This window comes from Aspergillus bombycis, assembly GCF_001792695.1.
Source record: "Aspergillus bombycis strain NRRL26010 chromosome Unknown contig00016, whole genome shotgun sequence".
Classification (NCBI taxonomy): domain Eukaryota; kingdom Fungi; phylum Ascomycota; class Eurotiomycetes; order Eurotiales; family Aspergillaceae; genus Aspergillus; species Aspergillus bombycis.
In genome coordinates, this window is record NW_019170018.1 from 236,165 (window position 1) to 258,158 (window position 21,994).

The 21,994-nt window shown below is 52.7% G+C and overlaps 9 protein-coding genes across 9 annotated transcripts; 6 read left to right on the forward strand and 3 right to left on the reverse strand.

Moving 5' to 3' along the window:
• Positions 1 to 182: 182 nt before the first annotated feature.
• On the reverse strand, positions 183 to 1,690 carry ABOM_003439 (beta-glucosidase; the record flags this gene model as incomplete). The annotated part of the gene is made up of 2 exons (XM_022530569.1): positions 183 to 1,618; positions 1,678 to 1,690. 2 exons carry the CDS (start codon positions 1,688 to 1,690, stop codon positions 183 to 185), a joined length of 1,449 nt encoding a protein of 482 aa, XP_022392170.1.
• Positions 1,691 to 2,688: 998 nt separating this feature from the next.
• ABOM_003440 (uncharacterized protein) lies at positions 2,689 to 3,225 on the forward strand (the record flags this gene model as incomplete). The annotated part of the gene is made up of 1 exon (XM_022530570.1): positions 2,689 to 3,225. One exon carries the CDS (start codon positions 2,689 to 2,691, stop codon positions 3,223 to 3,225), a length of 537 nt encoding a protein of 178 aa, XP_022392104.1.
• A 181-nt stretch (positions 3,226 to 3,406) lies between these two features.
• ABOM_003441 (NAD(P)/FAD-dependent oxidoreductase) lies at positions 3,407 to 4,662 on the reverse strand (the record flags this gene model as incomplete). Its single annotated transcript, XM_022530571.1, has 2 exons — positions 3,407 to 4,081; positions 4,132 to 4,662. 2 exons carry the CDS (start codon positions 4,660 to 4,662, stop codon positions 3,407 to 3,409), a joined length of 1,206 nt encoding a protein of 401 aa, XP_022392126.1.
• A 663-nt stretch (positions 4,663 to 5,325) lies between these two features.
• Positions 5,326 to 6,000, reverse strand: ABOM_003442 (ankyrin repeat-containing protein ANK1; the record flags this gene model as incomplete). Its single annotated transcript, XM_022530572.1, has 3 exons — positions 5,326 to 5,654; positions 5,750 to 5,927; positions 5,989 to 6,000. The coding sequence occupies 3 exons, from the start codon at positions 5,998 to 6,000 to the stop codon at positions 5,326 to 5,328; spliced, it is 519 nt and encodes a 172-aa protein (XP_022392102.1).
• A 971-nt stretch (positions 6,001 to 6,971) lies between these two features.
• On the forward strand, positions 6,972 to 7,370 carry ABOM_003443 (DNA-directed RNA polymerase III core subunit RPC11; the record flags this gene model as incomplete). The annotated part of the gene is made up of 2 exons (XM_022530573.1): positions 6,972 to 7,041; positions 7,114 to 7,370. The coding sequence occupies 2 exons, from the start codon at positions 6,972 to 6,974 to the stop codon at positions 7,368 to 7,370; spliced, it is 327 nt and encodes a 108-aa protein (XP_022392103.1).
• A 1,390-nt stretch (positions 7,371 to 8,760) lies between these two features.
• On the forward strand, positions 8,761 to 10,327 carry ABOM_003444 (elongation factor 1-alpha; the record flags this gene model as incomplete). Its single annotated transcript, XM_022530574.1, has 4 exons — positions 8,761 to 8,765; positions 8,835 to 9,103; positions 9,166 to 10,205; positions 10,259 to 10,327. The coding sequence occupies 4 exons, from the start codon at positions 8,761 to 8,763 to the stop codon at positions 10,325 to 10,327; spliced, it is 1,383 nt and encodes a 460-aa protein (XP_022392124.1).
• Positions 10,328 to 12,646: 2,319 nt separating this feature from the next.
• ABOM_003445 (uncharacterized protein) lies at positions 12,647 to 14,863 on the forward strand (the record flags this gene model as incomplete). The annotated part of the gene is made up of 1 exon (XM_022530575.1): positions 12,647 to 14,863. The coding sequence occupies one exon, from the start codon at positions 12,647 to 12,649 to the stop codon at positions 14,861 to 14,863; it is 2,217 nt and encodes a 738-aa protein (XP_022392125.1).
• Positions 14,864 to 15,453: 590 nt separating this feature from the next.
• On the forward strand, positions 15,454 to 16,826 carry ABOM_003446 (MFS monocarboxylate transporter; the record flags this gene model as incomplete). Its single annotated transcript, XM_022530576.1, has 2 exons — positions 15,454 to 16,006; positions 16,060 to 16,826. 2 exons carry the CDS (start codon positions 15,454 to 15,456, stop codon positions 16,824 to 16,826), a joined length of 1,320 nt encoding a protein of 439 aa, XP_022392122.1.
• A 973-nt stretch (positions 16,827 to 17,799) lies between these two features.
• On the forward strand, positions 17,800 to 21,857 carry ABOM_003447 (putative serine/threonine protein kinase; the record flags this gene model as incomplete). The annotated part of the gene is made up of 7 exons (XM_022530577.1): positions 17,800 to 18,703; positions 18,754 to 18,851; positions 18,902 to 20,139; positions 20,220 to 20,886; positions 21,182 to 21,221; positions 21,293 to 21,389; positions 21,467 to 21,857. The coding sequence occupies 7 exons, from the start codon at positions 17,800 to 17,802 to the stop codon at positions 21,855 to 21,857; spliced, it is 3,435 nt and encodes a 1,144-aa protein (XP_022392123.1).
• Positions 21,858 to 21,994: the final 137 nt, after the last annotated feature.

Sequence of the window (21,994 nt, forward strand, 5' to 3'; positions counted from 1 at the left end):
AAGATGAACACACGCCCGTCTCATGGGGCATGGACCTACCAACGTTCTAGTATAGACAATAGGGTAGTGTCAATTGAAAATGTGCCATGGGAAGCAGAACTATAACAGAATGCGAATATAGGGTGATCTTGAAACAGCGAACTCGTCCCAAATCACCCACTGTTACTAACACTTGCCCTAACTCACGCAGACTGGACATGCCGATGGAAGAAAGCGACATAATCAAACAGACTCCGCTTATACGTCCTCGTGAACTTCCCATCCGTCCGATTAACAGTCTGCAGCCCATACTGCTCCCCATAGCTCCCAAACTCATTGTTATCAGCTATACTCCACGCCAACGCTCCTATAACATTCACATTATCCTCATGGATAGCCTTCAATGTCTCCGTAAGGAAATCATGATAGTACAGCGTCCGCTCCAGGTCATACCGCTGCGCATCATGAGTTCTGTTCGACTCAAGGAACGGGTTGAACCCGTATTCCGCGATCAGAATCCCCGACGGGCGGAACGTATTCCAGATATAGCCGAGTTGCTGGCGGACATACTGCGGCGCAAGGTACGCGTAGGCGTTCGACGCCTGCCCCATGAGCCACCCGTTGGCTTGGACGTTGCTCAGTGTGACGCAGGTGGGCCAGAGGGGGTCGGAGGAGTTGGAAGCGCATGCCTCCGTTCCCTGTGGCAGGGGGGATGCGTACTGCGCTGTGTAGGGGTCGAAGGACCAGAAGTCGATCTTGCCGTGGATGTGCTTGATTTGGTCGTCTGTGAGCGGTTCCATCATATCCACTGTGTTTATGGCTGCGTCTGGGTACTGTTTTCCTAAGAACAGTGGATTCGACATTATCCCCAGCAGGATATCTTGGTATCGGGAAGCTGCGGCAATGTGCGAGGAGTTTTGTGTGTCCAGGGGCATGGCCAGGTTGTTGGCAAATTTCATCGTGATCTTGCCTTTGCCGCCCAGTGTGTTCTTGTACCAGTCGTACACGTCTGCATGGGCGATGAGTGCCTTTGTCAAGTCTTGGTACTTCTGGAATAATGTGCCCACGCCGATGTTGGGTTCATTGAACGTCACCCAGTACGGGACTCGGTCCGCGTATCTGGTCATGACGATTTTGGCGTAGTAGAGGAAATGCTCGGGCAGGGAGTCTAGGTCGGCCTGGACGGAGGTAGGCGCGTCGACGTGGTTTAAAGTGACCATCGGCGTCACACCGTACTTGAGACAGGTGTTGATGAGATCGTCGTAGTGGTCTAAGCCTTGGGTGTTGACGGGCGAACCAGCCACACCGAAGGGTACTATCCGCGGCCAAGACAGCGAGAACGAGTAGTATGGTATTCCGGCGGCTGCTAGTCTAGCGATGTCTTGCTCGTACATGAAGTAGTGCATGTTCGCTACGTTGGCGTCGCTCCTATCAGCGGCTGCCGGGGACAACACATTGCCGATACTGTCTAGGACACTGGGACCACGGCCTTCCACTTGAAGACCGCCCTCGATCTGCCAAGAACTGCTGGAGACACCCCAGATGAAATCTGCTGGTAGTTTCAAGTCTGTATCCGGAGGCGCATTGTACAACGCAGGGGGGAGCACCAGCTCCGCTTTCGCAACCGGGGTGGCAGACGCTGTGGTGGTAAATGGCGGGGAGCTCACAAACGAATAGTTCTGCCACAGATTGGCATACGCACTCTGACCATACTGGCCGTCCGGAGTGATCGTTGCGGAAGGGTCGTGTGTGTACGTAGTATAGGTAAGGTCGCTAGGCAGCAGAGTAGATGCCTTGCTGAATGGTGGCCCGATGGATGTTGGAAAAGATACAGACGTCGATAGCGGCGTGGCATAAGCATCTGAGGTTACTTGGGTGTATGTGAATGAAGAGTAAGTCAGTTGGGAAGAGGCAAAGATGTGAGGACTCGCGAAGCCTGTGCTGACCCAATCTAGGGCAATGCATCCCGTCACCAGCCAATTCCTAGATATGGCCATGATGCTAAGCGTGTGAGCGTTTCCACCGTGGAGTGCGGATGTAGCGCTCCGGCACCACACAGCTTAAATAGGTGCAGATCACCGAGGGAATTTCGAACTAGACGTATGACATCGTCGGATAATCCGGTATTCCTCCACACTCGGATTGCGGGGTGACATTCGTCTAGGGCTCAAACTACCGGAGTCACTTCCCGTGTAGTCTCTCTTTCCAGTCCACCTTCACGGTTATAGCGGGATCTTGTATGCCTGACAGTCAGGGAAAGGAAACATTCTATAAGAACAGGCCGTTGAGCCGTGGATATTCCATACAAGAGATGCAAAGTAGGGCTGTAAACACCACCATTATCTCTTTTCTCCGCAGTGCTCTGTATCCTAGGGACATTTCATAACCGTTCAAAAGCTGTTGGGCATTAAACACGTTTCGTTCCATATGGGCCCACCCATGCGGCAGCGCTGAGGTACGACTCAGTCGGATAAAATCAACGGGCTAGCAATGAAGTCACATCCTTCCTTTCGGCTGAGGTTGAACCGAGAACGAGTATGGGGAGGTTGATCGGCATCAAGAGATTGAGGAAAGCAAGCATGCGGGGTGGACCAATGTGGAGGAGATCTGCAGGGTGCATACACACCAGTTCGATCGAGACGAGCTCAATGGTCGAAAGCGAGCCCTAATTGACAGGAAGGTCGTATTTGCCGAAGTAAAGCCGGCGAAATGCGGGGGGGAGGACACGGCATCCCACAATCTCCTACCACCTCAAGTCGTCGTTGCAAGATCAAGCAACAAACCATGTCATACTACCTCTCCCTGGTAATCAGCGGCGAAGGCAAAGACCCCAAGCATCGATCTCACTGGGCATTCGCAATCCACCAGCCGGCACACATCGTCGGTGATCTGCTGCACGTCCGGCCCATTGATTTAGGGCGTCTGTGGTACGAATTCGAACATCGCTCGGACTCGGACCTCATTCTGGTGGATGCGATCGGATTGGCCAAGATTGCAGAGCTGGGTGGCTCACAGCGCCTGCAAGCGATCAGCGTGATCAGAGATGAGACGGCCCCGAAGGATGGCGTGAGAAGATGCCAGGATTGGGTCTTTAGTGCTTTGATCGCGCTGGAGGTGGAGGAACTCGTTCCGGCTGGGACGTCCGAGTTGTGGAAAGGACTAATGGGGAGAACTGCAACGGAGGTCGAGAAGGCTGTTGGACCGAAATGGACGAGTTTCCGTGGATGTCATAGCTCGCTGAGATAGTTTTCTGAAAGGTATGTTCTTAGATCCATTGAGGAGCTCTGTGAGATAGCGCAACCCAGTGCTCATATCGTATAGGCGTTAAGGAGTATCCAAATGATAGTGGTGGAGCTAAAGCATTATACCATACGATTACGTGTACTAAATGGACTTATGCGCTACGAACTGAGGAAAGGCTTCGCCATCACAGCTCTTTACTCCACTGCCTCCCACTCCACAGTTTCTCAGTTGTCCACAACCAGTAATCTCGTCCCTTCATTAACCACACCAGGAAACTCGGCAATCGATACCCCATAGCCGCCCCGACACCTTTGCTCTGGCCGATCGGAACCACTTGGGTCTCGCGGGTGTCTTCCTTGAACAAACGATCCTCACCCACCGAGCTCTCATCCTCGCCAGCGGCAAGGAGTAAGTCGCGCTTCATATTTGCGCAGAGGACCGGAATAGCTTCAACGATGAAGTGAACAGTTGGTCGTGCCCATGACGAAACATCACCAATCGCGTAGACGCGGGGTCCGGCTTTATCAACCCGTAGAGTCGAGGGATTGGTGTCAATGCGGCCATCAGGTGTCAGGAGAGGTCGGCCAATGAAACTAGCGTTCGCTCGAGTGCCAGTTGCGGGAATGTACAGGTCGGCTCCAAGAGTTTGTCCATCCTCAAGGGTCACGGTCGTCTTAGCGGTCAAGGGATCCTTGCTGTCAGCACTAGTTGCCACATTTTGGACTCGCGCGCTCTTAATGACGGTCACTCCGACTTGGGCAAGGTACTGCTCTGCCAGGCTGGCGAGGCTAGGACGCAAGAGTGGGAGGATCTGGGGCCCAGAAGTGACGACAGTGATCGGCACCGTAGGGTTTACCAACTTGGAGCGAAACCACCAAGCGCGGCCATTCAAATACTCGCCAAGTTCACCGGCTGTCTCGACTCCGGCTGACCGCCGCCAGAGATGAGGATACTCTTGGCTGTTGGCAGGGCTGCACGGAACGCGGTCCAATTTGCCCGTAAGTCCCCGACGTCGCGATTCAGACCAAGAAGGGGAGAAGGTGTTGATGCGCCAGTCGCGACCACAAGCGCATGGAAATCAATCGTGTCTGTAGTGTCTTTCGCGGTGAAATTCACGGTAACATTCCGGCCGGTATGATCTAGCTGGGTTACAGTGCCATGGATGAAGCGAAAGTTGCGAATCCGATCGTCTTGATACTGCTCGAATACTTTAAAGATATTGACGAAAAGCTTCTCCTGGTCAAAGAACTGGTCCGAGATCAGCGCACGGGGGCAAGCAGATCTGCACAAGGCGTGCGAGGATGCGCTAATCAAAGTGACCTGATATCCTTCTGGATCTGGTAACTTGGGTACCACGTGTTTTAGAAGGTAGTGGGCCGCAGACACGCCTGCGTAGGAGCCACCGAGAACAACAATGTCCCGACGCTCTGCTGTCACCATGTTTACTGCGGCTTTCGTTCTCAAGCTGCAAGTCAATGATAGTAGGCAAGATTGTGACTGCGCGAGGCAGATCCCAAGGCAAGGCTCAGCAGCTGCACAGATACTCCGGAAGCACAAAAAAGTCACATCTTCCCCCGGCGGTGACTATCACGCTTTATAATGAAACATTGCGTGTTAGTTGTCATGGATGTGCCTGATGTTGTTCGGGCTTCGGGGCTTCAACCTTCCGAGGGATCTAGGCAGCTCAACTGACGCATCGGCCTCGTAAGCGCTAGCATGAAAGAGCGCATTTTTTTTGTGGAAGCTCGAGACTAACTAGCACTATCACCGACCGTACATGGTTATCAAAGCCTGAGATCTCGGTGAGCTAATATAAACTTGTAGCAGCCAATGTGTTAATCCCGAAAGTCTAATCAGTATGTGTTCACTTCTATAGTAGTTTATCCTCGAAGGCAACGTCAGCCCCTCGGGTACAGAAGGACAGGAAAAGTCATTATATGACCAGGATCCGGGTGTCGGGTTCCGCTCTGTACAAAGCCTGTGGCATATATTATTTGACCAGTCTATTGAACCATAGGTGAAAGTAAAAAGTAGCATATCATCACAGTCGTGCGTCTATGAAGGGAAGAAGGCAACGTCGCCCCATAGGTGACCTTCTATTCCTTACTCGCTATCGCTTGCGCTGTCATGAACAGACCCATTGCCCGCGTCATCTCTTAGACCCTCTGCAAGAACGTATTCGGTCTGCTGGAGGGTAGACTTAATCTCCGGATTGTTGTAAACAAGGTCCGCGGGCTTTTGGCCATGCTTGTTCCTGACACGAGGGTCACAGCCAGCTTCGCACATCATCTTGATCATCTCCAGAGCGAGTTCGGGCTCTCCCTTCTCATTGGCGTAGCGTACAGCAGTGTGGAGGGGGGTATCTTTGTCGAGACGGGTGAGAGGGTCGCATTCAAAGTATTGGATATCGAAGAGAGAGTCCATCGTGTCATCTGTCGTAAGGTACGATTAGAATGAATTCCTTGATTGGTTATTTCAAGATCCCAAGCGTGGCCGCTGGGGGCCGTCCGTCATCCGTCCGACTTACAGCTGCCATATGAAGCACAGATATGAAGAGCGTGGTTCCCCATTGAGTCTGTAACGCCGTTCAAGAACTCGGCCACTTCTTCGTTCGATTTCCCTTCCATACCATCTAGGACTTGTTCAATCAAATGAGGCTGGTCTCGACGACAAGCCTCAACAACCAGCTCACGAGGAGAGGCACCCTACTCGATCAATGGATAAGCAGCCGACCTGATTTCTGTATAGTCAACAAAAGAAACGTACTTCGTCCGCCATAGTTTCCTAAATGAGAGGTATTCCTAGTAAAGCAAACAGATCTGTAGCCGGTTCAACTTGTGGCTCGAATAACAGTGAATGTGATGGAGACAGTAGCTAAGAATGTTATGACAATAGTGCGCTAAGTCAACCGCGGAGGTAATAGGAAGCGGTGTATGCGAACACGGAGATCCCGGAAACTAAGAGCTGGAAAGGTATAGTAAGCATACGGGGAAACAGCAATTGGGAGAACTTCTATATCGCTCCTCAGCGTTCAAACTCACTAGAGAGCCATCGGGGGCTACTTACCAGAAGGTCTTTGGCTTTGTTCGTATATCAATTCTCCTGACAGACTCCCCCGCCGCGCTACGGGGTAATTGCATGTCTCCCGCTGCGATAGCTCGGATTATCGATGTGCCGGTCCGCGTACTCGGTTTGCCCCGCGTCCCAATTGGCGCGTACCTCAGGCTACTTGGTATACTACTACTAGTACTAGTAATTCCTGCAACAGAGCCGCAAACCAAACTACGAGAGGTCCAAAGGCGGTGAGGGAGATTTCTCTCCGCCAACGACAAGTTTTGTCCGATAAGGGTCTACAATGTGCATGAGCCCTTGCTGCGGAACTGTGGCAGTAGTGACAGCTTATTCGAAGTGCTGCGATTGAAGCCTACGTAATAGAGAAGAACCGCTACATCTTGATTGACTGAAAGTAGCTCTCCTCCGACTATTGACATTTGAGTATCCAGCGAGAGCTGTTCAACATGCCCTTGACCTGTTAGTTCACCCCTCCGCCCCCTCAGACTGCCATGTCTATTACAGCACATAGCTAACCTGGGGGTGCTTTCTTTGCAGTCTGTCCCAACTGCAGTAATGCACTAACGATCTCCCGCGCGGACCCAACTCCAAGACACCCTCTGGGGGTCAATCGATTCGAGTGCCGGAGCTGCCCCTATCAATATGTTCTGGAACAGAGTTATTTCGAGAAAACAGAGATGAAGCAGAAAGAAGTGGAGGATGTCTTTGGCGGGAAGGAAGAATTTGCGAATGCCGATAGCATGGCTAGTAAGTGATGTCAGTCCTCGAGAGTGACGTGGTTGAGGCTAACAATATGCTTTCTCTCTTTTTCCCCTACAGCCCAGTGCCCCGCAGAGAACTGCAATGGCGACCGTGCATATTTCTTCCAGCTGCAGATTCGAAGTGCAGATGAACCTATGACTACATTCTTGAAGGTGGGTGGCTTCCCTAGTTCATGCGGACGACTTGCATATAGCGCGCATACTGACTCGGTGGTCAACAGTGTACCAGCTGCGGTGCCCGATGGAGAGAAAACTGAAGCTTCATTTTCCGGCGTTCAAGAACGGGAAATGTCCTATTCCATATTCGTATGGTAAAAAGTGATTTAGACTGGTGGGAAAAGTTAAAAAGCGGTGTTGTTATGTTTTTGGTTACAACTCTAGATGGCGGTTGTGAATGATTTCCAGGAGTATGGTGGTTTACTAGCTTAGCGATACCCCTCAATGGCTACTATGATGACTATGAGATCAACCTACTACTACATGCGGATACGTAGCTATGGCAGATCAACAGACAAAATTTTCTCTTAGCGGCGGCAGGTAATCGCCCGTTTAGGATTGGAGGAACGTCTTCATCCATGGTAAGCTTGTGCGTTGTTACCAAACACGGGACCTGCTCTCGAACAAGAAATTTTTTAATGGTTATTATTAAGTTTTTTTTTTATTCTTAGCTCCTTGTCCATATGAAAATTTTTCATCTACAGCTAGTTGATTGTCACCGCTCAGGAGGGGCAACGACTGGTCTTACCTAAGGAAACTAATGAAAAGTCCGAGACAGTAAGGGATTAATCTAAATGAGGGGCACACACAGGAGCGATCATATGTGAAAAACAAGAGGGGAAAAAAAAAATTTTGAAATAGAATAGAATAAAAAATTTTCAGGTATGATTAGTCTGTCAATCTTGCCTCTTGCCTCCTAAGAGCATATGCATCGTGAGATGAGAGAGGGAAAAAAAAAAAAAAAATAGATGCCCACTGTGGATCAGATAGGCGCCACTCGGCCGGGCCACAGCTGCTTGTATGTTGACCGGGAGAGGACCAATTGAGGAATCGGACGACCGCGGGGTTCAGATGCAAACATGTACAACACGCGGCGAACAAAGCAGCCCACCACTGCGTTGATGCCCAGTTTGTCTGTCTAAAATCCACATAACAACCAGAGGCAAGAGAAAATTTTTTATCGGCGAGGCAGGATAGTGACCGGTGGTGGGGTCATGGTCGGGTCTCCGAGCGAAAGGGAACCAAGGAAACGCAAGATCAACGAGGTTGGTGTACCCAAAAGGCCGCAGCAACAAGAGTCAACGCCCAAAAGTCGACAGTCTGGAAGAGACTCCGCCGTGCAGATTCTGCGTCGGTCCCGCACATGCGTGGTGGGGCATTACCCCTCCATATCCAATGATAAGGGCGGCGGTCGAGGGCTTAAGCCGCCCACTAATTCGCCTTCTCGCTTGCCCCTCCATATAAGGATTCCCCCTCCTTCCCCTCCCACAACTTTTTCTCTCTTTCTCTCTTCGTCCGCATCAGTACGTATATCTTTCGCCCCTACCTTCTCTCCTTTCCTTCCCTTCTTGCTTCCATTCAACTGTTTCCTTACTGACATCTGTTTTGCTCAGTACCTCTACGCGATCAGCCGTAGTATCTGAGCAAGCTTTTTTAAAGAACCTTTCTAGTATCTTACAAAGAACTACAAAGTTCAAACACCTTCACAATGGGGTAAGTCGTTGATACATGCGAGTACAATGGCATCTCAGAGCATGACTAACGAGTGTCCTCTCGCCACAGTAAGGAAGACAAGCAGCACATCAACATCGTCGTTATCGGCCACGTCGATTCCGGCAAGTCCACCACCACTGGTCACCTGATCTACAAGTGTGGTGGTATTGACCAGCGTACCATCGAGAAGTTCGAGAAGGAAGCCGCTGAGCTCGGTAAGGGTTCCTTCAAGTACGCCTGGGTTCTTGACAAACTCAAGTCTGAGCGTGAGCGTGGTATCACCATCGATATTGCCCTCTGGAAGTTCCAGACCTCCAAGTATGAGGTCACCGTCATTGGTAAGCATCGAGTTATAACCTCCCCTATCCACCATCCGCAGCTATCTAACAAAGCTCAATAGATGCCCCCGGTCACCGTGACTTCATCAAGAACATGATCACTGGTACTTCCCAGGCTGATTGCGCCATCCTCATCATTGCCTCCGGCCCTGGTGAATTCGAGGCTGGTATCTCCAAGGATGGCCAGACCCGTGAGCACGCTCTGCTTGCTTTCACCCTCGGTGTCCGTCAGCTCATTGTTGCCCTCAACAAGATGGACACCAACGGCTGGTCCCAGGACCGTTACAACGAAATCGTTAAGGAGACCTCCAACTTCATCAAGAAGGTCGGCTACAACCCCAAGGGTGTTCCTTTCGTCCCCATCTCCGGTTTCAACGGTGACAACATGATCGAGGTTTCCTCCAACTGCCCCTGGTACAAGGGTTGGGAGAAGGAGACCAAGGCCGGCAAGTCCACCGGTAAGACCCTGCTCGAGGCCATCGATGCCATTGAGCCCCCGGTCCGTCCCACCGACAAGCCCCTCCGTCTTCCCCTCCAGGATGTCTACAAGATCTCTGGTATCGGTACTGTGCCCGTCGGTCGTGTCGAGACTGGTGTCATCAAGCCCGGTATGGTCGTTACTTTCGCTCCTGCCAACGTGACCACTGAAGTCAAGTCCGTTGAAATGCACCACCAGCAGCTCCAGGCCGGTAACCCCGGTGACAACGTTGGTTTCAACGTCAAGAACGTCTCCGTCAAGGAAGTCCGCCGTGGTAACGTTGCCGGTGACTCCAAGAACGACCCCCCCATGGGCTGTGCTTCCTTCAACGCCCAGGTCATCGTCCTCAACCACCCCGGTCAGGTCGGCGCTGGTTACGCTCCCGTCCTCGATTGCCACACCGCTCACATTGCTTGCAAGTTCTCTGAGCTCCTTGAGAAGATTGACCGCCGTACCGGTAAATCTGTTGAGAACTCCCCCAAGTTCATCAAGTCTGGTGATGCTGCCATCGTCAAGATGATTCCCTCCAAGCCCATGTGTGTTGAGTCCTTCACCGACTTCCCCCCTCTCGGTCGTTTCGCTGTCCGTGACATGCGCCAGACTGTTGCTGTCGGTGTTATCAAGGTAATTTTTCCCCCACCTGTCACGTAATAAACAAAACTAACCCCTTTGATTAGTCCGTTGAGAAGTCTACTGGCGCCGCTGGTAAGGTTACCAAGGCCGCCCAGAAGGCCGGCAAGAAATAAGCTGGTTAATATGTGCGGGGATGCAATTATGAACCTTTTATGAGCACAAAAATATGGAATTCTCATGAATTTAGACTTAAGTTATGTAGTTGATCCTACAGACTTGAATCATGATTTCTTCGTTAAACCTGTTATCATCTGTAGACTGTAAGCTGTTTGCTGTGAATTGCCACATGGGATCTCTTGGACCCATCACATTGAACAATGCCCCTGTCCGCGTAGGTGTCCAAAGGCGTGCCCCTCCTTGATGAGCCTGTCACTAGTTCCTGGCGAGCCGTTTCAACACATGCGTATCATCAATTAGAAACATGCCTGGGCCTCTCCCTCATAGCGGTGCCCATCCTCTCCCCCTGCTGTCTAGTATTCATCGACCAATGTCCTTTCTTGCACCACCCACCACCATCAACAACCTGTACATGTACTATTATCAACCCTTGTATGTTCGGTATCGCACATCTACAAGTGTATGGAAAATACAAACGTTCTTATATATTTTATATTCCTGTAACATTGTCTACATCAGAAACCCCTAATGGGTCTATTCAGTCGCGAAATATATTTCCTGGTGTCGCAGTAAACTTGAACTATTGAATGGAATATATATCAAAACCTTCCCCTAGTAGCTAGCTTCAAGGTTACGCCAGATAGCGTCCACATAACAGTACAGCCTCGTCACGGGTCATAAAAATGGTTTGCGGACAACCGTTATGCTATATGTGTTCAAGAGATTCTTAATAATAGTGGCAATGAGTGTATGAGTTTCGCCATTATATGTCACAATGCGATGCCTTTACTCATGACAGTTGCTGCAGATTGAGGGCAAATGAATTCATAGGTTCTGTTTTATGGGCACCGTTTGATTTTCATAGGACTTAGTTATGGGTGGAAATTGTCCTCATCCATTTGAAGTCATGTGGCAAATGAAACTCTATTCATCGGTCGAGGCTTCGAGCCTGACAGCAAATGCAAAAAAGAACATGGTTCCTCACCATCTATTTTTACTTCCGGGTGGAACTAACCCAACCGAGACCCCGGGGAATTATTTTTCCCTCCGACGATCTTACCTAAGGAGATCGACAGAATGCGGTCGCACTTGGCCAATGACCATCCCGCATGGGCCACACCCACGCTAATACCCAAGGAGCAAAACCAAAACAAACAATGTGGAGTTGTGTTAGTAGTTGTATCGATGGAGGAAAACGAAATGTACACTGGCTCTCATTCTCAACCGTAGTACTTGACAAACAACCTCGATCATGGCTGTCCAGTAGAAGTACCTACTACCTACCAGAGTGATCAAATCATCAATCAAAAATCATTCCTCTTTATTTTGACGTATATCCAATAAAGTGGCCCGGAAAAAGAACCGTGGTGTCTCAGCCAAACATTTCCGGGCGGGTAACAGATTCAGGGTGGAACTGAATCGCATCTAGGTGCATTCCGCTGGAATGTTGGGAATGCCAAAGGAAAATTAAATGAGGTGACATGAAGTATGAAGCATGAGACTCATAGCCAATCTCATTCAATTGAACACCTTAAGCGCAACCCATGTTCTTTGTATGTAAGGCAAGGCTGTGATGTATGTATAGTACATACAAGTCTGTGCCCACACCTATAGCACAGATACACTATGATAAACAAACCAAACTCAATCACAATAGCAACAACACCTCTCTGTCATGCTCAAACCCCCCCCCCCCCCCTCCCCATAGATACTGTAGGATCCAGTGGAAGAAGAACACGACGTTACACAACATAACTTCTTCTTCGGACCGACCATTCACTTGCCGTTCCTGGGGACTGTTTGTCTGCAAGGTTCAGCGGACGGCGACTGGCCGCTTTGCTCATTTTAAACGCAACCCGGGGGTCAATCGTCACACCCTCTCGGCTGTCCCTTTGCCGCTTGTTTTGTTTTCACTTCCCATCCCGCTTTCCCACCTCACGGCCTTTTCCCTGGGAGTTTAATTTTATTTGATCGGTTTCACTTAGGCCTATTGTGTATTTTCCTTTTTGCGGGTATATACTTTGGATTATTGAGATTAGGTATGGCTCCAGGGAAGACCGTTCGTTTCGTTCGCTTTCGCTCCCAATCACTCACATCCGATCTCCTCCAGGCCAGCGCTGAGAGCCGGTACCTCAGCGCCTATTTAATGTCATCTTGAAAATATGCTGTATATATCGCAGTCCACGCGCCAGACACTATCATCACATCTATAGGCCATTGCAAAATCAGCAGGGGAATCATTCCCCGAGAGCCCGCAGACGACCGACAATCCCAGACAGCCAGTCCGTTTTCCAAACTGACCGAATCACCTCACCATGGACGGCCCACCCCCTCCTCCCCCTCACGGCGAGAAACCGAACACCACCCACGGCCACGAATACCGGAAAGCGTCGGACCTGCCCGAAGGGAACTACGATATCTTCATCATTCCGCCGCATTCGTCCGGGTCGGGCTTCCTCTATCTCCCGTCGCTGCAATGTCAGCGGAATAGCTTCGTCGCGGGCTCGGTATGCACCTTGTTCGTTGTCCTGGTGTGGTCTTTTATATCGCCCATTCTCAAGACGTGGTACATAGCTGCTGCCGCGAGTAGCGGTGGCGGCGGCGGAGGGATGGGTATTGGTCTCGTAGGGGTCGGGGTTGGCATTGCGGGATGGGGGTTCGGTGTGTATCAAGCTGGATTTGGGAGCTCAGGGTTTGGAAGAAAGGGAGCTGGGGATGGTGCTGGCCCGGGAAGTGCCAGAGCCAGTACTGGCCAGGCCGGTGCCGGAGGAGACTATGCGAGAGGGTCGGGTAATGCTGGTGGAGAGCGAGGGAACTATGGCGGAAATTATGGACCTCCGCCAGGGAGCCAGTACTCTGGAAATCAGTATGGTGCCGGCCCTCCGCCTCAGACACCTCCCCCTAACGCTGGCCCAGGACCCAATAAACCCGACTCGGCCAAGGCCGAAGAGAAGGCCCGAGCGGAAGAAAAGGCCCGCGAAGAGAAAGCTCGCGAGGAGCGAGCTCGGGAAGAGAGGGCTCGGGAAGAGAGGGCTCGGGAAGAGAAGGCTCGGGAAGAGAAGGCTCGTGAGGAGAGGGCCCGAGAGGAAAGGGCCCGAGAGAAAAAGGCTCGGGAGGAAAAAGCCCGGGAGGACAGAGCTCGCGAGGAGAGAGCTCGCGAGGAAAAGGCCCGGGAGGAGAAGGCCCGGGCAGAAAGAGAACGAGAAGAAAAGGCACGCGAAGAGGCGAGACGGAAAGAGGAGCTTCGACGGAAAATGGAAGAGTTCAAGCGGAAGAGAGAAGCCGAGCGGCAAGAAAAACAACGACAGCAGGAGCGTGAGGCGATGGAGAAGGAAATGCGTGAACGGAGAGAGCAGTTCGAGAAAGAGATGGCCGCTGCCAGAGAAGCAGCAGCCAAGGAGGCACGAGAGCGCGCCGAGAAGGAAGCAGCTGAAGCTCGGGCAAAGGCCGAACGCGATGCCGCGGAAGCCCGAGCGAAGGCTGAAAGGGAGGCCGCTGAAGCAAAAGCTAAGGAGGAGAAAGAAGCCGCAGAGAAGGAAGCGGCCGCAAAAGCGGCTGCAAAGAAGGAGGCTGATGCCAAGTTTGCAGCACTCAAGGAGGCGGCAGCAAAAAAGTATGCCGAGAAGAAGGCCAAAGATGCCCAAGAGGCAGCGGCCAAGGAAGCAGCAGCAGCGAAAGAAACCGCTGCGAAGGCTGCCAAGGAGAAATCAGGGAGCGCATCAGTCCCTCCCCGAAGTCCATCACCGAAGAAGCCCCCGTCCGGAGCACGAACCACGATGTCCGCCGACCAAGACGATGCATACTCCTTTCGACCTTACGACAGACCTCGGCGGCCATATGGGGGTACGTCAAGCTCGTCAGCATACTCTGAATCATCCTATGCTCCTTCACAATCCACAGCTCGAACATCACCTCCACCGTCAAATCGAGGACGGTATGAAACTAAAGACCCGGATAAGATTGTTATCAAGGGCGTCTTTCAGTTCAATAATGCATTTATTAAAAATCCAGCGGCTCAGCTGGTCTCTGGGCAGGGAATGGTGACGGACGGACTGGTTCTGCGTATCACTACCGAAGGACTGTTCATTGACGACGATATCCGGGGAGTCGGTCAGCGAGAATGGGACGTCAAGGCGTGGACGATGAAGTTGGTCGAGGTGTGGTGCCCACAGTATGCCTCCCAGAAGCATAACCCTCCCAAGCAGAGTTCGTTCTTTGGTCGACGGGACGAAGGACCTTCATCAGCGGAGTCCGATGCATACCTAGTCAATCTACTGAAGGTGTGCAAAAATACATGTCGCCTTGCGTCGCCAGGGCCCCAGTCTGAGATACAGGGACTCCATGTATTACGAGCCAGCATTCGTGACCAGGAGGGTCGAAAGTACCTTTTCGTCCTGGAAGAGACCGAAGGTTGGAAGGTGGGTATCGGGCTTCAGCGACTTCGAAAGGGGGCGCTAGTACGATCTCTGGGGGTGACGAATATGTCGGTCAATGAGGGCCGCTCGATACTCGGGAACCTTGGATACATCTGATTAGCTTACGTGCTTTTCAACGACCCAACGTGGGTTGCTATACAGTATATATTATTCACCTCCCCGCTCATAGCGAGATGTTGTTTCAAGATCCAGCCTTGCATCGTGTCATTCTGGCTAGACCTTCATTTGTACAGAGATTCCCCCTGTTGTTGATTGCTCATGACGTTGACGATTTCTTGCGATTCACCTATTTCTAGTTGTACATAATGCAGCACAGACGTTCATACATTAACAAAGCTCTTTCTGGTTGACCTTGCCTTCCTCTACACGAATTCTAGCATGATGACAGCCCATTAACAAAGGCCATCACGTGCCCCAGGTGTCACCGTTCACTTGAAGCTGGTTGGCCACCGATTGCGTCGTTGCATTAACTGATCATGACGAAAGTCTATTGGGATAATCAGGCCGATCCTCGAGATTGCCCTCGGTGTTTTGAAATTGAGATCATTGGCTCAAAATACCATGGGGATGCTCAGAGGAGGCTGTATCAAACCCTACTGGAGTGTTCCCCTCAACGTCAGACTGAATCCTTCCCACATAGTCTAGACTCTAGACGGACCTGCAGCTTGTATTGAATTTACCCAACGATGGTCAAAGAAGACGGAGCGACAGATACTGCGCTGCCACTGAGCGAGATCCCCCTGCAATCACCACCGCCGCCTGACGGTGGTTTTGAGGCATGGGCCCAAGTGGCATCAGGACATCTGATTTTAGCCCTTACCTGGGGTTACGTTTCGAGCTTTGGTGTCTTTCAGAGTTACTATGAAACTACACTCCCTCAGTCGGCATCCGATATCTCCTGGATCGGAGGCGTTCAAGTGTTTAGCCTTTTGTTCATTTCAACCCTGTCGGGACGGGCCACGGATGCTGGCTTTGCCCGGCCAATGATACTGACCGGGTCGATCTTCATGCTTGTGGGCACGTTTATGACCAGCTTAGCGACCACATACTGGCAACTCTTTCTCGCACAGGGCGTATGCATCGGGATCGGTCAGGGGCTAATGTGGTTGCCCAGTGTGACGGTGATTTCCACATATTTCGCTAAGAAACGAGTATTCGCTGTGACCACTGCGGCTACGGGGACCAGCACGGGTGGAATGATATTCCCTGCAGTGATTCAGCATTTGACCCCGAAGATAGGTCGGTTCCATTTATCCGAAGGTCGTCATGTTGTATTGACGCTGTACCTTTAGGGTTTCCGTGGGCTGTCCGCTGCATGGGGTTGATCGTCCTCGTTATGGTTATCCTGATCAATCTGCTTGTGCGCACTCGGCTTCCACCCCGCAAGTCCGGCCCATTGATCGAATGGACCGCGTTCAAGGACACCTCTTACATGCTCTTCACGTTCGGGGTCTTCCTCTTGTATTGGACGCTGTACTTTGCTTTTTTCTATGTGAGAAGCTCCGTACTTCGGGACTGGTTGGCGATTTTGACTGATTTCTTCCAGATCCAAGTCTACGCTACCGACGAGCTGGGTCTCTCGCAGGCGGCCGGGGTCAACCTTATCATTATCATCAATGCAGCCGGCATGATGATTCGCGCTCCCTGCGGATATCTTGCTGACCGATGGATCGGCCCACTAAACAGCCTCATCCCATGGGTTGCCCTCTGCGGGATCTTGATTTACTGCTGGGCTGCCGTACACAGCGTCGCTGAGTTGTATGTCTTTGCAGTGTTCTACGGTCTTGCGTCCGCCGCGGCCATGGGTCTGTTTGCCGGCACCGTGCCGTCATTGACCAAGGACATCAGCAAGATAGGTACTCGAGTCGGCATGGTGTTGACCCTGACCAGTATCGGGCCTCTCACAGGGCCATCGGTAGCTGGGGCGTTGATTGCGGACGCCGGAGGAAATTACTTGCCAGCGCAGATCTGGGCAGGCACGTCATTGCTGGTTGCGACGGCTGCCTTGATCGCTGCCAGGGTTTTGGCCTCGGGATGGCAGTTCCGTGTGAAGATGTGACTTTTTGGACTGGATGGTCGGATGACCCGGAATGATATTTATGACTACGAATGGAGGTATGTGACGGAATGCAATTGCTTTTGGGACCTCGGGTGGCGAATGGATTGCGCCGAGTCTGAAGTGGTCTTGCCTGGGTTTTGCTTCTGGCTTCATTTTGGATCTGTTCAGGGGGGCCGGGGGGGGGGGAAGATTGGAATGAATTACATGCCTACTCACAGGCAACTTCAGCGATCATCGGGGGTTGGTTGCCGTTGGCTGGCAGATGATTATGCCGACACGGTTTCCATGGCCGAAGCGTCGGCATTCCCAGGGTTCTCGTGACCCGAGGTCATGCACTGTTCCTGATAGTCACGATGATCCTGTAGGTAGTAGAAGATCCACGAGTTGTAATGAAAACAGGGGACCACGGACAATGCAAGGCCAATGTCGATGTTTCTATAAGCCAGACGAGACGTATATTCCAAGAAGCCGAATGGGTAACATGGGGAAAAACCTGGAGATCCTCACGGCTGAGTCAGCGGTCGGGGAAACGCCCGTGACTGCCTCCCAACCAACCAAAGCCCAAGGAAGGTCCCAAACTACTACGAAGTCAGTTAACTAGTAGTAACTGCTGGTCAGTCGGAGCTCTCAGTTCTTTCTTCTCCTCCCAGTTCCTGTTGAGCGCTGTGTTGGTTCCAATCTGAAGAAGACTTCATTCTCAGTCCACCGGTCTTCGATCCCTCCCTCTTTCCCGCCAACTCACCTCTACCCTCCTTTCCCCGGGGTCCAGTCAGGTACCGCTTTGCCCCCAAATCACCGCCTCCTCCTCCTCCTATCCACCTCCCCGCCGCCAACTGTCCTCTGTGTCTGTCGCCCTTCCTGACTTCCGACTCCGGACCTTTCCTCGTCTCTGGCCGTTTCCTCTATGCTGCGACGATAGTTTTTCCTCCGACCGGCCATTTAATCTCGCCCCTCGAGGGCTTCCCTAGTCACTATGTCCTATCAGTCGAACCCCCCATCCTATCAGAGCCATGCCGCCTCTCATAGGCCGATTCCGTCGTACAATCCGTTGGCCGCGGTGAACGCCCCGGCAGGCACCTTCTTGCCAGGAACCAAAGTCCAGGTCGGCAATCATCGCGTGATCGTCGAGAAGTACCTCTCCGAAGGTGGATTTGCCCATGTCTACGTCGTGCGTCTTCCGCAACCCGTCGAGGGTTCAGATAGGGCGGTGCTGAAGCGGGTCGCCGTGCCGGACAAATCGGCGCTCGCCAACATGCGGACCGAGGTCGAGACAATGAAGAAATTGAAGGGACACCGGCACATTGTGAAGTATATCGACTCCCATGCATCTCAGCTGCGAGGTGGCGGCTACGAAGTGTTCCTGCTCATGGAGTTCTGCTCGGGCGGAGGCTTGATCGACTTCATGAACACACGCTTGCAGCATCGGTTGACAGAACCGGAGATTATCCAGATCTTCTCGGACGTAGCCGAGGGCGTCGCCTGCATGCACTACCTGAAACCTCCTTTGCTGCACCGCGATCTGAAGGTGGAGAACGTTCTCATATCTCGACACGGGACCTCAAGTGTCTATAAGCTGTGCGATTTTGGCTCTACAGCACCCCCTCGTCCCGCGGCGACTTCGGCTGCGGAGGGCCGCCTGATTGAGGACGATGTGCAGAGGCACACGACGCTGCAGTACCGGAGTCCGGAGATGATCGATGTCTATCGCAAGCAACCGATCGACGAGAAGAGCGATATTTGGGCGCTAGGTGTACTTCTATACAAGCTATGCTACTATACAACGCCGTTCGAAGAAGTGGGCCAAATGGCCATCCTGAATGCGACCTACAAATTCCCGTCTTACCCTGTTTTCTCAGATCGCCTCAGGATGCTCATCGGTAAGTTTAGTTGAATGTCGGGTCGTGAGGGGAGACTAACTCCGACTTAGCATGGATGTTGAAGGAGCACCCGCAAAAGCGCCCAAATATTTATGAGGTAGTGCAAGAAGTCTGCCACATGCAAGGAAAAGAAGTTCCCATTCGAGATGTGAGTTTCCCAAATGGCGGGATTCGTGCTCGGTTTCTTACCTGGTCTAGATCTACGCGAATCGCTCTACGTCGGAAGCCCGCCGGTATCAGGAACTCCCGCCGTCCCCGACGGAGACACCGCCAGTCGGCGCAGTGTTCTCTCCACCGGTCCAGGAGACCCAGATCATCCCAGAGATTGCTCCCATGCGGCGCGGCCGGCCGACAAAACCGACCAGTTCTCAGCACACGTCCGCAAAGCCAAGCCCCTCCCCGTTCCGTGGTGGCTCCACCGACCCCTTCGCCGTCCTGGATGGCAGCCAGAAATCCCGGGACTCTGCGGACGAGTTTACGAATCGGTTCCCCTCGTTGGATCAGTTTGATATTCTGCACGAGAAGGGTGGCACGTTCGACTTCGAGCCAGCGTTCGCCGAGACGAAACAAGAGGATGACGGTCTTGCGCAGAGGCTCACAAATGCCTTGGCCGATGAGGCCTTCGCGAAACGTCCTTCTCCCGCGGTGAATGAGCAGACTCCCCAATCCCCGGCACAGAAGCCGCCCCAGCAGTCGCACGTCAAGAGTCGACCCTCCGAGTCTTTCAACTACCGCGAGGAGCCCCAGCAGTCGCCGGTGCCACTGTACCAGCCAGTGCCGCAGAAGCCGACCATGGTCTCCACAGGCACGATGACGTCGCCACCCCACACGCCGTCGGTGCCGGAACTGAAGCCCCCTAGCCGCCCCATCTATCGATTTCCTTCATCAGACCATCAACGCCGGCCCTCCAGCCAACCGTGGCCCGCGGACGGCGACAAGAAAGTTTCCCGGCCCCTCAACCCTCCGTCCCCTACGAAGCCCTCCGCGGACCCAAGAACATCTGCGGACCGCATCTCCGATCTGTCGACCTCTTCGTCGAGGCCTTCCTTGGAAGGCATGCGACCATCGACCTTGGAGTTGGAAGAGCTTACCAGTCGATCCAAATCGGCCAACAGCAGATCTCGCCCGTTTTCCGTCCAGGCAACTTCCAAGTATGACTTTGGCCGAGGCTCCGAGAGCGCACGCTCCTCACTCGATATCCCCAGGCCCTCATACGACATGGGCGCGCCGCTGCAACATGCGCGGACCGAGGCGGACCGGGCCAACATCTCGTCCGACATCGACTATCTCCGGGCGAGGGAAGAGGAGAGCAACCGGAAGAAAGAGAAGCGGTACAGTGGCACCTCCAAACACACCAAGCGGTCGAGTCTTTCTACGTTATCGCTGTCGGGGACCAAGACATTGTTTGCAGGTCGATTTGGCGATGCATTCCGGCGGTTCGAGCAGAGCAACCCAGAATCCAAGGCCCAGTCTCCCGCCGCCGAAGAGCCGAAGCAGATCATGATCACTTCGTCAGAATTGGTCGAGCGCCCGCCGAACTCAGCGACGCCGAGAACGACGACATCTCTCCGGAGATGCGTCGGGAGCTGGAGCGCCGACGTCTCTCCCAGGAGGAGAAGCGCGTCGCCAACGCTGCTGCCGAGTATCGCCGACAGGTGGCGGAACGAGGGGAGGGGGGCTTCCGACCCGATACACGGTCGTCAATCCAGAACCGAGTGCAGACATTCTTGGAGGAGAGTAACAAGTCGGCGCCTGCACCGAAGACGGCAACGGGCTATGGCCGGTTCACAGAGGAGATGAACCCTGCTTTGCCGGCAAAGCAGAATGAACCTCTTCCGGAGCCGCGGATCAACACTCGCGCGGCGGGGCCCCTGTACGGATCGCAGGGACAAGCATCGCCCGTGAAGGACCGGTGGGAGACGGCGGGTCTGCCGCGGCAAGAGACGACAAATAGTGGCTATGCGCAATCACAGCGCACGGGATCATCTCGGCCCGCAGCACCTCCCAAACCGAAGAGCCTGCGCGTGAGGGGATCGGAGGCGATCAGCGAGCGCAGCCAGGCCACGCCTACTACGCCGAGCGAAGACTGGGAGGCCAACTTCAGCCGACGGTTCCCCAGCCTGTCGGGACTTGAGATGGAGACGGAGATCGAGTTACCCAATATCCCACTCCGGACGAAGGAAGTGTAATTATTATTGAATTGGGTAGGGTATATTATAGAAACTGGCCTAATTTTGTTCTATACGTATATATATTGTCAATACTAGACAAGCGTTGCATTGCATGGATTCAGTACGGAGTAGATACTAGCTGTAGTGTAACCAATAGCCTAAGTTTGAACTTTGAGAGAACCGGCGATCATAATCAAGTACCCAAAGCGGTTAGTACACCCCAGAGTCCCCACTGCGGCTCAAAACAGTCTAGATTCATCAACTCCGACACTTCCTCTTGTATCAATCAATCAATCAATCACGATAGTCCACAAAAATGGCACCTATAACCCTCAGCCAAGTCGACAGTAAGCCTTCCACATAACCAGCACTCAACCCATCAACAACCCCCAAACTAACAGAACCCAAAAACAAAAAGCCGACCTAAAAGAAGCAATCCAACACCTCTTCGAAATCCAATCCGCCGTACACGGCTACCTAGGCCCAGAAACGCAACAAGAACTCGTCCGGAAAATGTATATCCCCCCCCCCCCCCCCCCCCGGCAAAAAAAAAAAAAAACCAACCAGAACCCAACTAACTAATAAAACCCAGAAAATCCTTAACCCAAACCCTCTCCGCGCTGCACAAAAACACCGCCGACCCGAACACAGAAATCCCCGTTGGCAACCCCCGAGACCCCAATCTGGGCTCCGTGCAACTGCCCCCCGAGATCATCGACTACGTGGACGCGGCGCGCAACCCGGATATCTACACGCGCGAGTTTGTGGAGCTGGTGCAGCGGGGCAATCAGGATCTGAAGGGGAAGAGGGAGGCGTTTGCGGAGTTTCGGGATGTGTTGGCTAGGGAGCTGAGGAGTGCGGTGCCTGGGTGTAGGGGGGAGGTTGAGCGGGTTATGGAGGGGCTTGGGGTTGGAGTTGGGAGTGGGGGTAGGGAACAGGGGAGGGAATCTACAAGGGGGAGGGATAGGGATCAGAGATTGTGATTGTGAACTTACTGTGGGCTGGGATTTGGGGGAGGGTTTGTTGGGCGGTGTTTGGGTGGTGTTTGGGTTTCGGTTTTTCTCTTTTTTCTCTTCACACCGTGGAGTGATGGCGATTGGGGTTTGAAATACAGGCGTTT